At 44.2% G+C, this 16,625-nt stretch overlaps 1 protein-coding gene across 1 annotated transcript in view; it reads left to right on the forward strand.

Annotated features, from left to right (window-relative positions):
- Nucleotides 1-16,625, forward strand: part of LOC121579950 (bromodomain and WD repeat-containing protein 3) — a 34,227-nt gene that overhangs the window by 14,142 nt on the left and 3,460 nt on the right. Inside the window, exons 25-39 of the mRNA XM_041894962.2 lie at nucleotides 90-197; nucleotides 374-498; nucleotides 570-652; nucleotides 919-1,030; nucleotides 1,187-1,248; nucleotides 1,506-1,661; nucleotides 1,814-1,934; nucleotides 2,161-2,286; nucleotides 2,415-2,487; nucleotides 2,609-2,662; nucleotides 2,801-2,944; nucleotides 14,229-14,381; nucleotides 15,871-16,043; nucleotides 16,186-16,262; nucleotides 16,370-16,507. Coding sequence (XP_041750896.1) covers nucleotides 90-197; nucleotides 374-498; nucleotides 570-652; nucleotides 919-1,030; nucleotides 1,187-1,248; nucleotides 1,506-1,661; nucleotides 1,814-1,934; nucleotides 2,161-2,286; nucleotides 2,415-2,487; nucleotides 2,609-2,662; nucleotides 2,801-2,944; nucleotides 14,229-14,381; nucleotides 15,871-16,043; nucleotides 16,186-16,262; nucleotides 16,370-16,507 — 1,705 coding nt within the window. The remainder of the gene's footprint in view (nucleotides 1-89; nucleotides 198-373; nucleotides 499-569; nucleotides 653-918; nucleotides 1,031-1,186; nucleotides 1,249-1,505; nucleotides 1,662-1,813; nucleotides 1,935-2,160; nucleotides 2,287-2,414; nucleotides 2,488-2,608; nucleotides 2,663-2,800; nucleotides 2,945-14,228; nucleotides 14,382-15,870; nucleotides 16,044-16,185; nucleotides 16,263-16,369; nucleotides 16,508-16,625) is intronic.

Raw genomic sequence — 16,625 nt, forward strand, 5'->3', positions numbered from 1 at the left:
TCGTTTAATATTGATAGTGCAAGGTTTGTGTCATAGTTGATAGACACTGTGGCCTGTGTGATGACCCTCCTCTTCCTATTGCTCACCAGCTGATGTACTTCAGGCAGGGCCACCAGGCCTATGTCAGGGCAGTGCGCAGGGCCAAGGCCTATAGCATCAACCCTCAGAAACAGTCCTGGAACAAGCTCAACCTCAGGGTAAGCCCAACCCTCAACACTTACTCACACTGCTTCCTTTGTCTACTATATGTTATTTTATGTATTTTGTATGTCCTTCATGGATCCCATATCCTTAATGTGGCCTAGTGTTTTATTCCTCTTGTCACCCCCCTCTCTCTTATTTTAAAGTCTTTGTCTGTTTTTTCATCGTTCAGGACCAGGAGTCTGTGAAGGTGGTTGGCATCAAGTATGAGGTGGGCCCCCCCACCCTTTGTTGCCTAAAACTGGCCTTCCTGCACCCCATCTCAGGCAAAATGACAAATGAGTCATTCTCCCTAAAGTGAGTCATCCATCTTTATTCTCTTGTGTGAAAAGAATATGGCAATGAATGACATGTCCTTGTTCTCTCAGGTACCATGACATGCCGGATGTCATTGATTTCCTGGTGCTCCAGCAGTTCTATGACGAAGCTAAAGAGCACAACTGGCAGACAGGTTAGTGTTGCTTCACTCTGCTAGCCTCTCTCCAGCATGCAGAACATACGCCTGTTAGAGGATGTGCCCAGTTCACTCACCTACATGTTTATCTCCTACACTCCTTTTTGTTTGAGTGCCATGTGAGCAATGTGGTGCACTCTCCCACATGTTTGTGTTCTGTGGGATGTAGCGTTACAGTTCATGCTCCCATAAATCTGTGTTCTGTAAGTTTGGTGATTCACGGACCAGCATGTACTGAAACAAGCATGATTTGTTCCTGCTAGGTATGCGCTTCCGGAGCATCATCGATGACGCCTGGTGGTTTGGCTCAGTGGAGGACCAACAGCCACTCCAGCCAGAGTACCCAGACAGTCTGTTCCAGTGCTACACTGTCAAGTGAGTCAATGTGTACCCTGCTACTCGACCTCAGCTTACACAGTCTGAAGTGGTACAGCAGTGTGTGCCTCAATAGCTCATACTATAGCTTACACCCAGTAGGTGGAAAATATGTCTTAAGATACTGAATGTTAAGTTGTGATTTCTCTTGACTAGGTGGGATAATAGTGAGAGTGAGAAAATGAGCCCTTGGGACATGGAGCCCATTCCTGATGAAGGTTAGTATCACTGCTTCTATCAGTGGCTCCTCACCCATCTCAGATCATCTACTGTAATAATGCAATTTGAGTTTGCAGCCAGAGTTTATACATTGAAATATCCCCCTAGCTAGCACACTCAAAATCACTTAACATAACACATGCAGTCTCTGTATTTAGTATGATACGTAAGATCAGGTTATTGATAGTGAAACTGAGCAGCCAGCCAATGACGCAATGTGGTCTCTCTGACTGGCATATTGTGTTCCTTCCCCCAGCGGAGTTGCCAGAGGAGGTTGGTGACGGGGTGGCAGTGACGGAGGACGAGGTGAAGGCTCGCCTCTACAGCCCCCAGGAGGGGGAGTGGGGGGCTCACACACGGGACGAGGACTGCCAGAGGATCATCTTTGGCATCGACGAGCTGCTCACACTGGGTAGGTCACAGCTACCACACAGGAAGTCCTGCTTGTCATATTGGATGAATTGAGCCAAGGGTGACCCTGATTTTAATTCGCAGTTGATTGTAACTGGAAGTGGTCTTGGATATGGCTTGGTATTGATTAATCAGTGTGTTGTGTTTGTGTAGACCTGGCCAAGGCGTTTGCGTCACCAGTGGACCTGCGGGACTACCCTCTCTACTGCACTGTGGTGGCCTACCCCACTGACCTCAGCACCATCCGCAGACGGCTGGAGAACCGCTTCTACAGGTCAGTACTGGCCTCTCAGCCTGCACCCTGAAACCATGCAGTATTACAGCACCCTCTCAGATCAACCACTCACACTGGAATAATCCTTCAAACCAATTGTAATTGTTGCTAATCTTCCAGTCAGCCCCATTGTATCTCAGCTGTAATTGGACTTTGGTATGTGCCAGTTTGAGGAGATCAATGACTTTCACTCAGCTTATCCCCTCGGGATGTTCATCTCTCCTAGGCGGATCTCGGCTCTGATGTGGGAGGTGCGCTACATCGAGCACAACGCCCGCACTTTCAACGAGCCCCAGAGCCCCATCGTGGCAGCAGCTAAGGTGATGACTGACGTGCTCCTCTGCTACATCGGGTAAGGTGCCCCTGAAATCGCGCTTAATGAATGGTGTAGATTTCCCCTGTGTGAAACGTTGACTCATTAAGAACTTAGTTTTGACTGTGAATATGACCAGCTGTTTTGTTGTTGTGTGGTTTTGTCAGGGACCAGAGCTGCACAGACATCTTAGATCTGTACCACAAGGTGAAGACAGAGATGAGCAGTGGAGAGGATGAGGTGAGACATGAAGATGTGTGTGTGTGTGTACACCTCAAAGGAGTTCATCGTGATGTTTGAATTGTCTTGGTGGTGTATTACTCAGTACTAAGAGTACATGTGTCTGTGTGTTGGTGTGCAGACTGCTGAGGTGAACATGGACTCTGACACTCCAGGGACCTCCACCGGACAACAGGTAAGGGAGGGATGCATCTCAAACATGGAATATCCATTGCTGTTGCTATGACTGTATTTCCTGTTCCCCATGATCTCGCTTTTCCTGTGTTTTTCTGTATCAACCTAACTGGACACCTTCACGCTCTCCCACTATCAGCGGGCCAATCCCAGTCCTAAGAAGCGTGGGGTGGTGTTAGACGTGCGTGCGTGGCGGGGCCAGTGTCGGGAGCTGCTGCGGCGTATGATGGACGGCCCTGACTCTGAACCCTTCAGACAGCCTGTGGACCTCTTCACCTACCCAGTAAGGCTCTCCTCCTCTCCTTGTTATCATAATCCCTACCAATTATATAACCCCTCACACACAGAGAGGATAACAGCCTGCTACAGGATGTGCCTTAGGATCTGAGTGCTTTACAATCTGACATGTTCCTCCACAGTGACATGTTAAAGATGGAATCAGTAATGGTGAAACTGACAGGTTTGTGACATTACAACAAAGATATTACTTCAAACAATGAACAATGTTTTTTTCCCCCTCTGAAATCATTGCACATCATTGTACGTGCGATAGAACATCAGAGTATTACACTTTTTTTGCACGACGCTGGAGGCTTCACCATTTCATAAACAAAAACAATAACCATCACCTAGGACTTGACATAGGTTAATCAAATCTCTTTTTTTTAAAAAAAATTTTGCTAAATCTTGCATGCTTTCTCAAACAGCTGTAGCTGTAAATGCATTCGTAAATCCGGTCCTTTCTTGAGTTGGGCTCTGGGATGTAACAACCGTTGAGCATCTGAGATTATGGTTGATTGTGGAGGAAAGAGGTTGAGTGTGTAAGAGTGTGTATGTATCCCACATCTGTTGCAAGGGGGTAAGGATGTTAGGGAGAATATACAGTGAGGGGGAAAAAGTATTTGATCCCCTGCTGATTTTGTATGTTTGCCCACTGACAAAGAAATGATCAGTCTATAATTTTAATGGTAGGTTTATTTGAACAGTGAGAGACATAATAACAACAAAAAAATCCAGAAAAATGCATGTCAAGGGGACAGGACAACTTCACCGCATCAAAGGGACGATGGACGGGGCCATGTACCGTCAAATCTTGGGTGAGAACCTCCTTCCCTCAGCCAGGGCATTGAAAATGGGTCGTGGATGGGTATTCCAGCATGACAATGACCCAAAACACACGGCCAAGGCAACAAAGGAGTGGCTCAAGAAGAAGCACATTAAGGTCCTGGAGTGGCCTAGCCAGTCTCCAGACCTTAATCCCATAGAAAATCTGTGGAGGGAGCTGAATGTTCGAGTTGCCAAACGTCAGCCTTGAAACCTTAATGACTTGGAGAAGATCTGCAAAGAGGAGTGGGACAAAATCCCTCCTGAGATGTGTGCAAACCTGGTGGCCAACTACAAGAAACGTCTGACCTCTGTGATTGCCAACAAGGGTTTTGCCACCAAGTACTAAGTCATGTTTTGCAGAGGGGTCAAATACTTATTTCCCTCATTAAAATGCAAATCAATTTCTAACATTTTTGACATGCGTTTTTCTGGATTTTTTTTGTTATTCTGTCTCTCATTGTTTAAATAAACCTACCATTAAAATTATAGACTGATCATGTCTGTTGTCAGTGGGCAAACGTACAAAATCAGCAGGGGATCAAATACTTTTTTTCCCCTCACTGTAGGATGAACCACAATAATTGTTTGCTAAAATAATAATTGCTTGACAGAAATGTAATGCAATGGCAATCCGGGTTATAGGTAACAATCCTTTGCATGAACTGCCAACATTATTACGCATATTAATTGATAATGATGGAAATTAAGATATGCAAGATATTTGAATAGATATATATTTTTTAAATAGCTATATTGAGGTGAGAGCATTGGAAGTGCTTTTGGTGGTTGACCTGCTTCTGTTTTGTGGGTGGCACTGTGTGCTGTTTTCGAAGGATGGGTCCTGGCCTCTCGGGGGGCCTAGGGATCCGGGGGGACGAGGGTGGTCTGCCGATCACTGGGATGACAACCCAACTTGGGAGGGGCTTTAGCGGTGGCAATAGTGGAGAACGATTACAGGGTTACTTAGTAGCAATGCAAATATCATGGTACAGCTATATGGACACTTAATCACTATGGTACTTTTTAATGGTACATTTACAAACATATATTATGATAAATAGATTTGAAACTTGTATCTCATTATGGTTAAATAAGTATAGTCAGTTATAATTGTAATGGCTTAGCAGATAATAAGAAAAGAAGAAGAATATTTACATGGCTCAAAGAGAAGAACACATCTATTGTTTACAGGAAACTCATTCAACTATTTTAGATGAAGTTGTGTGGAAAAAGGACTGGGGGGGGGGCGAAATATACTTCTCCCATGGGCAAAGAAACTCAAAAGGGGTGATGATATTAATTAACAGTAATTTTGATCCGAATGTGCAAATTGTCCAAACAGATCCGCAAGGTAGATGGATGATTTTAAATATGTTATTGGACCATAAACCTTTTTCAGGACCCTGTCTTTCAATGATAATTTGTAAAAATCCAAATATCTTCTTCATTGTAAAGGGTTTAAACACTGTTTCCCATGCTTGTTCAATGAAACATAAACAATTAATGAACATGCACCTGTGGAAAGGTCGTTAAGACACTAACAGCTTAGACGGTAGGCAATTAAGGTCACAGTTATAAAAACTTAGGACACTAAAGAGGCCTTTCTACTGACTCTGAAAAACACCAAAGAAAGATGCCCAGTGTCCCTGCTCATCTGCGTGGACGTGCCTTAGGCATGCTGCAAGGAGGCATCAGGACTGCAGATGTGGCCAGGGCAATACATTGCAATGTCTGTACTGTGAGATGCCTAAGACAGCGCTACAGGGAGACAGGACGGACAGCTGATCGTCCTCGCAGTGGCAGACCACGTGTAACAACACCTGCACAGGATCGGTACATCCGAACATCACACCTGCGGGACAGGTACAGGATGGCAACAACAACTGCCCGAGTTACACCAGGAACGCACAATCCCTCCATCAGTGCTCAGACTGTCCGCAATAGGCTGAGAGAGGCTGGACTGAGGGCTTGTAGGCCTGTTGTAAGGCAGGTCCTCACCAGACATCACAGGCAACAACGTCGCCTATGGGCACAAACCCACCGTCGCTGGACCAGACAGGACTGGCAAAAAGTGCTCTTCCCTGACGAGTCACGGTTTTGTCTCACCAGGGGTGATGGTCGGATTCGCGTTGATCGTCGAAGGAATTAGATTTTTTTGGGGTAGATCAGCTTAATATTGCAGATAGATTGTAACTTCCATCAATGTAATTGTCTGCATCACTTCCAATCCCCCATGTTTTATATATATATATATATATATATATATATATATATATATATATATATATATATATATATATATATATATATATACACACACACAGTGGGGGGAAAAAAGTATTTAGTCAGCCACCAATTGTGCAAGTTCTCCCACTTAAAAAGATGAGAGAGGCCTGTAATTTTCATCATAGGTACACGTCAACTATGACAGACAAATTGAGAAAAAAATCCAGAAAATCACATTGTAGGATTTTTAATGAATTTATTTGCAAATTATGGTGGAAAATAAGTATTTGGTCACCTACAAACAAGCAGGATTTCTGGCTCTCACGGACCTGTAACTTCTTCTTTAAGAGGCTCCTCTGTCCTCCACTCGTTACCTGTATTAATGGCACCTGTTTTGAACTTGTTATCAGTATAAAAGACACCTGTCCACAACCTCAAACAGTCACACTCCAAACTCCACTATGGCCAAGACCAAAGAGCTGTCAAAGGACACCAGAAACAACATTGTAGACCTGCACCAGGCTGGGAAGATTGAATCTGCAATAGGTAAGCAGCTTGGTTTGAAGAAATCAACTGTGGGAGCAATTATTAGGAAATGGAAGACATACAAGACCACTGATAATCTCCCTCGATCTGGGGCTCCACGCAAGATCTCACCCCGTGGGGTCAAAACGATCACAAGAACGGTGAGCAAAAATCCCAGAACCACACGGGGGGACCTAGTGAATGACCTGCAGAGAGCTGGGACCAAAGTAACAAAGCCTACCATCAGTAACACACTACGCCGCCAGGGACTCAAATCCTGCAGTGCCAGACGTGTCCCCCTGCTTAAGCCAGTACATGTCCAGGCCCGTCTGAAGTTTGCTAGAGTGCATTTGGATGATCCAGAAGAGGATTGGGAGAATGTCATATGGTCAGATGAAACCAAAATATAACTTTTTGGTAAAAACTCAACTCGTCGTGTTTGGAGGACAAAGAATTCTGAGTTGCATCCAAAGAACACCATACCTACTGTGAAGCATGGGGGTGGAAACATCATGCTTTGGGGCTGTTTTTCTGCAAAGGGACCAGGACGACTGATCCGTGTAAAGGAAAGAATGAATGGGGCCATGTATCGTGAGATTTTGAGTGAAAACCTCCTTCCATCAGCAAGGGCATTGAAGACGAAACGTGGCTGGGTCTTTTCAGCATGACAATGATCCCAAACACACCGCCCGGGCAACGAAGGAGTGGCTTCGTAAGAAGCATTTCAAGGTCCTGGAGTGGCCTAGCCAGTCTCCAGATCTCAACCCCATAGAAAATCTTTGGAGGGAGTTGAAAGTCCGTGTTGACCAGCGACAGCCCCAAAACATCACTGCTCTAGAGGAGATCTGCATGGAGGAATGGGCCAAAATACCAGCAAGTGTGTGAAAACCTTGTGAAGACTTACAGAAAACGTTTGACCTGTGTCATTGCCAACAAAGGGTATATAACAAAGTATTGAGAAACTTTTGTTATTGACCAAATACTTATTTTCCACCATAATTTGCAAATAAATTCATTAAAAATCCTACAATGTGATTTTCTGGAAAAATACATTCTCATTTTGTCTGTCATAGTTGACGTGTACCTATGATGAAAATTACAGGCCTCTCTCATCTTTTTAAGTGGGAGAACTTGCACAATTGGTGGCTGACTAAATACTTTTTTCCCCCACTGTATATACATACACACATACATACATACATACATACATACATACATATACATACATACATACATACATACATACATACATATCCTTTTAAAAAATATTAATATTCCCCTTTATTACTTTCCAACCCCGCCACCCTTTCCCCACTTGGAGTAAACTAGTGAACAACAACGCCTAGGCCTCTACTTCCAGCCCATACCCACTATCTACATTTTATGGACACAGTCAATTTTACAGTAATTACATTTTGTTTGTTCTTTCTCCTGAACTACTTCTACTCTCAACCTCTCCGATCATTTTCATGATGTCCATCCGGTTTTCTTCTATATGCCATAACTGTGCTCCTTCACAAAAGCTCCCAACCTACAATGAGCGTTACACCGAGGCCTTTACTCTGGAGCGGGATCGATTTGGAGGTGGAGGGTCTGTCATGGTCTGGGGTGGTGAGTCACAGCATCATCGGACTGAGCTTGTTGTCATTGCAGGCAATCTCAACGCTGTGCGTTGCAGGGAAGACATCCTCCTCCCTCGTGGTACCCTTCCTACAGGCTCATCCTGACATGACCCGCCAGCATGACAATGCCACCAGCCATACTGCTCGTTCTGTGCGTGATTTCCTGCAAGACAGGAATGTCAGTGTTCTGCCATGGCCAGCGAAGAGCCCGGATCTCAATCCCATTGAGCACGTCTGGGACCTGTTGGATCGGAGGGTGAGGGCTGGGGCCATTCCCCCCCCAGAAATGTCAGGGAACTTGCAGGTGCCTTGGTGGAAGAGTGGGGTAACATCTCGCAGCAAGAACTGGCAAATCTGGTGCAGTCCATGAGGAGGAGATGCACTGCAGTACTTAATGCAGCTGGTGGCCACACTGTTACTTTTGATTTTGACCCCCCCCCTTTGTTCAGGGACACATTATTCAATTTCTGTTAGTCACATGTCTGTTGAACTTGTTCAGTTTATGTCTGTTGTTGAATCTTGTTATGTTCATACAAATATTTACACATGTTAAGTTTGCTGAAAATAAACGCAGTTGACAGTGAGTGGACGTTTCTTGTTTTGCTGAGTTTATATATATGTTATAGTTTTGTTTGTTTTTTTGCGGAGGAAAAAATATATGGGGGATTGGAAGTGATGCAGACAATTACATTGATGGAAGTTAAATTCTATCTGCAAGATTAAAGCTGATCTACCCCCTAAAATATATATATATATATATATATATATATATATATATATATATATATATATATAATAACGTGCTGGGGATGAACAGTGGCGCTATTTCCTCTAATGCGGATTCCAACATTAAAGGAAAATTCCACCCCAAAACTAATATTTTGATATTTGTTTCATTAGTCCATTGTTGATAGTCTCAAAAATATTTTGCATGTCAGCAGTCACGTTTTCAAGATGTATAACTTTCAAAATACAGAAATACAGCCGGTGTGATGCATTTTACGTCATATGATGCAAGTTTTCAAAATACAGCTATACACAGATTTTTTAAAAGCAATGGCGCTTCTCCTCTGAAGATACTTTTTATTCCAGGCTTGAAAACTTCATTGCTGACATGCATAATATTTTGGGACTATATCGACAATGGACTAATGAAACAAATACCAAAATAGTTTTTGGGTGGAGTTTCCTTTTAATGCCCGTTTTCGCGGAACAAAATATATTTTTAAACATTTTAGTCATTTAGCAGACGCTCTAATCCAGAGCGACTTAGTTAGTGAGTGCATACATTTTCAAAACCTGCTCCTAGACTAATAAGCAATGGCGCTTCTCCTCTGAAGATACTTTTTATTCCAGGAATAGGCTTCATCTGTGTCTGGGAAACCAGCCCACTATGTTTCATTCCCATCAGAGAAGCTGATAGTCTCATCAGTCTGACTGTAGTGGTTCAGAAATATTACAAACTACCTGTCCTCAATTCTGAGTTAAAGTAACTGTCCAGTGAAAATGTCACTTTTAAAAGTGCATATCCTGTTAACTGATACCCAAATAATGTTGTTGACTCGTCCTATACTCGTATGTGGCCAAAGCAAAAATTTGAGAAAAAACACTTTAAAAACCCCACCTACAACTTATATCTCAAACAGACAGTTTCAAAAAAAATGCTTGCTATTTCCTCATAGAACATGTCATGTTGGCTCATTGGCTGAACTGGCCAATCAGCGGTCTACTCACATAAATAACCGGTAGACGCCCACACCATTCTGTTGTTGGAGTGCGCCCACACCATTCCAACACAGAAAAGCGGATTTCTATCATACTTAATTAAAATTTTTGGAAGCAAAACTTTTAAACTCTTATTGTAATTAATTCTAGGCAATATTCTCTATTAGCTGCACGTGTGCCGGCGCGCAGCTCCCCTGGGACTGCCACGCAGAAGAAATATCAGCCCCCGCAGAGAAGCACGAGATTGAACTTCACTCAACTTTCTAGAGTTTTTCCCTTTAGTTAACACTATCAACATTTCCCTTTACTGTGGGAATTGTGATCGAATCAATGCAATATTAGCCACTTTCAATGCAACATACCGAAACAAAACAAACTATAGAAGATATTTTGTAGTAGGCAGAACGCATCGGAGTAGGATTCTATTGCATTGACACGCATGACTTAGCCTGTACTCTACACAGACCGGTGCGCCATAACCAATCAGAGCTGCAGTAGGCCTATTTTTACATTTTAGTAATTTAGCAGACACTCTTATCCAGAGCGACTTATAGTTAGTGCATTCATCTTAAGATAGCTAGGTGGGACAACCACATATCACAGGCATAGAAAGTACATTTTTCTTTAATAACGTAGCTATCAGTAGAGCCAGAGCTGTGCAAGTGCTGGTTAAGTTATTTTTTATTTATTTTTAAAGGAGGAGGATTATTGAAGCTACTATTTGAAGAGGTAGAGTTTCAGATGTTTTCTGAAGATATGCAGGGACTCTGCTGTCCTAGCTTTAGGGGGAAGCTGGTTCCACAATTGGGGTGCCAGGACAGAGAATGGCTTGGACTGGGCTGAGCGGGAGCTGCCCTCCCGTAGGGTTGGGAGGGCCAAGAGACCAGAGGTGGCAGAACAGTGCTCGGGTTGGGGTGTAGGGTTTGAGCATAGCCTGAAGGTAGGGAGGGGCAGTTCCTCTTGCTATTCCGTAGGTATTCCGTGGTCCTCTGTAGCTCAGCTGGTATAGCACGGCGCTTGTAACGCCAGGGACAAGCGCCGTGCTATTGTGTATGGGTTCGATCCCCGGGACCACCCATACACAAAAATTTATGCACGCATGACTGTAAGTCGCTTTGGATAAAAGCGTCTGCTAAATGGCATATTGTTGTAAGCACCATGGTCTTGTAGTGGATGCGAGCTTCGACGGGAAGCCAGTGGAGTGTGCAGAGGAGCAGGGTGACATGAGAGAACTTGGGAAGGTTGAAAACCAGGTGGGCTGCAGCATTCTGGATACGTTTTAGGGGTTTGATGGCACAAGCGGGGAGCCCATCCAACAGCGAGTTGCAGTAGTCCAGACCCAATCTGGATTACTGCAAGCCAAGAGTGTGCAGAGCCTGAGATGCCGAGCCCTGAGAGGGTGGAGAGGAGGATCTGATGGTTCCCGGTGTCGAAGGCATCTAGGAGGATGAGGAGAGAGAGTCAGCTTTGGCAGTGCGGAGAGCCTCCATGACACAGAGAAGAGCAGTCTCAGTTGAGTGATCCGTCTTGAAGCCTGACTGGTTAGGGTCAAGAAGATCGTTCTGAGAGAGATAATGAGAAAGTTGATCAGAGACAGTACGCTCAAGTGTTTTGGAAAGAAAATAAAGGGATACAGGTCTAGAGTTTTTCACCTCAGATGAGTTGAGTGTTGGTATCTTGAGGAGGGAAGCTGCTCTGGCCATTTTAAAGTCAGAGGGGACGCAGCCAGTGGTCAGGGATGAGTTGTTGAGGGAAGTGAGGAATGGGAGAAGGTCTCCAGAGATGGTCTGGAGGAGGGGATGGGGTCGAGCGGGCAGGTTGTTGGACGGCCAGACCTCACTAGTCGCAGGATGTCATCTGAAGAGCGAGGGGAGAAAGAGGTCAAGGCATAGGGTAGCTCTGTGTGAGCGAGACTAGTGGACTCAATAGGCTGAGTGAATGAGTAGCGGATGTCGGCAACCTTTTTTTCATCTGCAGGGAGAGGGGGATTAAGGAGGGAGGAGAAGGTGGGGAAAAGTTTCCAAGGGTTAGAGGCAGAAGCTTGAAATTTAGAGTGGTAGAAACTGGCTTTAGCAGCAGATACAGAGGAAGAGAAGGTAGAGCGGAGGGAGTGAAAGGATGATAGGTCCTCCGGAAGTTTAGTTTTCCCTCATTTTTGCTCAGCTGCAAACAGCCCTGTTCTGAAAGCTCGCAATGAGTCACTCAGCCACAGAGCGGGAGGGCCGAGCCAGCTGGGAGGAAAGGGGACAGTGCGAGTCATAGGATGGGGAAAGGGAGGAGAGTAGGGTTGAAGAAGCAGACTTAGGAGTGAGAAGGATTTAGCAGAAGGGAGAGATGATAGGATATAGGAGAGAGTAGTGAGAGAGAGCTAAGATTGCGACGGCACATAACCATCTGGGTAGAGGCTGAATGGGTAGTGTTGGAGGAGGGAGACCGAAAAGGAAGCAAAGCAGTGATCAGAGACCTGGAGGGGGGTTGCAGTGATATTAGTAGGAGAGCAGCCTCTAGTAAAGATGAGGTCAAGCGTATTGCCTGCCTTGTGAGTTGGAGGGGATTGGGAAAGGTTGAGGTCAAAAGAGCCAAGGAGGGGAAAGAGAGAGTTGGAAAGAAATGAATCAAAGGCAGACGTCAGGAGGTTGAAGTCGCCAAGTACAAAGAGCGGTGAGTCTGGAAATGAGCTTAGCAAGGTGTCAAGCTCATTGAGGAACTCTCCAAGGGCACCTGGTGGGCGATAGATGACAATGTTAAGCTCGAGTGGACAAGTGACAGTGACAGCACAGAATTCAAATGAGGAGATGGACAGGTGAGAAAAGAGAAAATCTCCACTTATGAGAAATGAGTAGACCTGTGCCACCACCGTGACGACCAGATGCTCTCGGACTATGAGAGAAAACATAGTCAGATGAAGAAAGAGCAGCTGGAGTATTAGTGTTCTCTGGGGTGGTCCATGTCAACGTCAGGGCCAAAAAGTCAAGGGATTGAAAGGCAGCATAGGCTGAGATGAGCTCTGCGTTCTTGACCGCAGATCTGCAGTTCCAAAAGCTGCCAGAGACCCGGAATTCCACATGGGTTGTGCACGCAGGGTACACTAAATTAGAAGGGTTGCAGCCAAGGGGTGGAGAGCGTCTGTAAAGCCCACAGTGAGAGGAACAAACAGGTATAGAAAACACACACATAGTTGACAAAGCTACAAAAGAGCAAAATGAGAATCTGAAAATAACTAGGTAAGATACTCGAGTGTGGTGTGGAGCCTTCCTCTCTTTCCTTCCTCGAATAACTTAGCAGAACAACTCTACAGCACCTTCTTTGTTTCGGCGACGGTCTTAGTTTTGCAACAAAACCGCCACTGACACGACTGCCACTTACAGCTGCCACTGAGAAACCAGGGGAGACTGAAGAACTACCGCTAATTGCCTAGCAGAGGTGGAGGGCACACCTCCCTGTACTAATTGCTGATTGCCTAGGATAACTATTATACTAATCACTCCTGGAGATATCAGGAGTCCTCTAGCTATATGCAAATAGACCATTGCCATATATGGATATGGCTTGTTTTGAGATCAAAGTGAGGGCTGCATGTAGCCATGTGTGCACATTTGTTCATATCCTTTGCTAGTTAGTGCGTTATTAGCCCAGTTATAGATAATTTGTAGTCAGCAATGGGGGAGTGATTGCTTCCTACAAGAGCACAAAATGTGTACATTTCTAGACCTTTGAAAAGCGAGTTGGGTAAAGAGCTTTTTCTTGTCTTAAAGGGGCAGTGTTGTATTTTGAGTTCGGCTTGAATAAGTTAAGTAGCCAATAGGCAGAGGATAACATAACTTGTCTTTTTCGCTGTAATAATGGTATGGGAATAGTAATGCATTTTATTTTGTAAAGTAGTGTCTTGCATCAAACAACACAACATTTTCAGTCACCTTGTCTGAAGGATAAGTGGAGGGCGGCAGGTAGCTTAGTGGGTAAGAGCGTTGTGCCAGTAACCGAAAGGTCGCTGGTTCTAATCCCCGAGCCGACTAGGTGAAAAATCTGTCGATGTGCCCTTGAGCAAGGCACTTAACCCTAATTGCTCCTGTAAGTCGCTCTGGATAAGAGCGTCTGCTAAATGACTAAAATGTAATGTAATGTAAAAACAGGTTAATGTCAAGCCCTGCATATTTCTTTTCAAAAGTCTCATGGAATGTAGGCCTATATTGAACACCACACATTGGCTGCTACTGTAGGCTGAATGATAGAACAGCTAGCTGAAAATAACTTGAGGGAACATTGATTATAGGTCATATTTCATAGAAATCTGGAAACACTGGACAGTTACTTTGTGGTTTCAGATGTCCTAAACACTGCACTCTCTCCCTCCTCTCCCAGGACTATCGAGACATCATAGACACTCCCATGGACCTGGGGACTGTAACAGAGACACTGATCGTCGGGAACTACGAGAACCCCATGGAGTTTGCCAAAGATGTCCGCCTCATTTTCAGCAACTCCAAGGCCTACACGCCCAACAAGAAGTCACAGGTTAGTGTACTGGTTCTGACAAGATTTTCAATGAGGATACATTTTTTGGGTTGCACCTCAACTAAAGTTGATTGGTTGAGTGCCCTGCAGTTCTTTCCTAGATTCAAGGGGGGAAGAAATGCGGTGGGTCAACTGTATCTCAACGATTTATAACCCTGACCCTTATAAAGTGCCTTCACAAAGTATTCACACACATTTTCCACATTTTCTTGTTACAGCCTGAATTTAAAATGGAGAAAATGTAGATGTCACTGGCCTACACACAATACCACATAATGTCAAAGTAGAATTAGGTTTTATCCATTATTACAAATTAATTAAAAATAAGTATTCAACCCCTTTGTTATGGCAAGCCTAAATAAGTTCAGGAGTAAAACTGTGCTTAATAGGTTGCATGGACTCACTCTGTGTGCAAAGTGTTTAACATGATTTTTGAATGACTACCTCATCTCTGTACCCCACACATACAATTACCAGTAAGGTCCCTTAGGCGAGCAGTGAATTTCAAACACAGATTCAACCACAAAGACAAGGGAGGTTTTCTAATGCCTCGCAAAGAATGGCACCTATTAGTAGATGGGTAAAAAAAAAAGCAGACATTGAATTTCCCTTTGAGCATGGTGAAGTTATTACACTTTGGATGGCGTATCAATACACCCAGTCACTACAAAGATACAGGCGTCCTTCCTAACTCAGTTACCGGAGAGGAAGGAAACCGCTCAGGGATTTCACCATGAGGCCAATGGTGACTTTAAAACAGTTAGCGTGTAATGGCTGTGATAGGTGAAAACTGAGGCTGGCTCAACAACATTGTAGTTACTCCACAATAATAAGCTAAATGACACATTTGAAAAGAAACTGACTTTCTTTTTTGGATAAAAATTAACGGAATAGAGCTAAGCACAGGCAAAATCCTAGAGTAAAACCTGGTTCAGTCCGCTTTCCAACAGACACTGGGAGACAAATTCACCTTTCAGCAGGACAACCTAAAACACAAGGCCAAGTATACACTGGAGTTCCTCAGTGGCCTAGTTAGTTTTGACTTAAATCGTCTTGAAGATCTATGGCAAGGCATGAAAATGGCTGTCTAGCAATGATCAATAACCAACTTGACAGAGCTTGAATTGTTTTAAGAATAATGTGCAAATATTGTACTATCCAGGTGTGCAAGCTCTTAGATACTTACCCAGAAAGACTCACAGCTGTAATCACTGCCAAATGTGATTCTAACATGTATTGACTCAGGGATGTGAATACTTATGTAAATGAAATATTTCATTTTCAATAAATGTGCTAATATTTCTAAAAACATGTATTCACTTTGTCATTATGGGGTATTGTGTGTAGATGGGTGAGGAAAAATAAATGTAATCAATTTTGAATTCAGGCTGTAACACAACAAAATGTGGAATAAGTGAATATTTTCTGAAGGCACACTGTGTGTCCTGTGAGAGAATGTTATTTTTGATCTTCATTGTTTAATCTCCAGATCTACACTATGACCCTGAGCCTATCAGCCTTCTTTGAAAAACAAATAATCTCCATCATCTCGGATTACAAGTCTGCAGTCCAGAACCAGCGGAGGAGGAGTCGCCAGAGTATCAGCTACAGGAAGAGACTGCACAGTGGAGGCAGCTCCCCTCCCACCAGCCGACCCTCCAGGTACTAGCCTGGCTGGATCCCCTCTCTACATCTCTTAAATTAACCCTTACCACTAATAACCCCAACTTTTATGTACCACTCCTTGTAGGATCTATTCAGATTCCACCTAAAAAACTCTGTCTTGGTGTCTATTTATCTCTAGTCCTAAAGGGAAGCACAAGTCAAGGAAGAAACCGACACCAAAAGAATTCCGGACCTCATCCAAGAGGCGGTCTCAAGGTAAGTCTTGTCGTGTGTGTTTGTGCCGCTGTGTGGAGGTATCTGTTAGAGAAGTGTGAAATACTTGAGGTGGTGGGTGGTTACGTGACGTGCTGCTGTTATTGCAGTGTCAGAGGCGAGCAGCGTGGTGGTGGATGAGGACAGCCAGCCCTCGTCGTCATCTAACTCAGGGACAGGCAGCCACAGTGGGGGCCCAGGGGCCGACCGTGTCACCCGCAGCCGAACCACACCCGTCAAGAACTCAGGTATTACTACACAGGGTAACCAACACTAACAGGCAGTGGCTAAATAGTCCTTCATAGAGCTGTTTCACCAAGCTATCTAGACAAATGTTTTTGCCAACTGCTTGAATGTTTGAGGTCA

This window comes from Coregonus clupeaformis, chromosome 13 (assembly GCF_020615455.1).
Source record: "Coregonus clupeaformis isolate EN_2021a chromosome 13, ASM2061545v1, whole genome shotgun sequence".
NCBI classification, from domain to species: domain Eukaryota; kingdom Metazoa; phylum Chordata; class Actinopteri; order Salmoniformes; family Salmonidae; genus Coregonus; species Coregonus clupeaformis.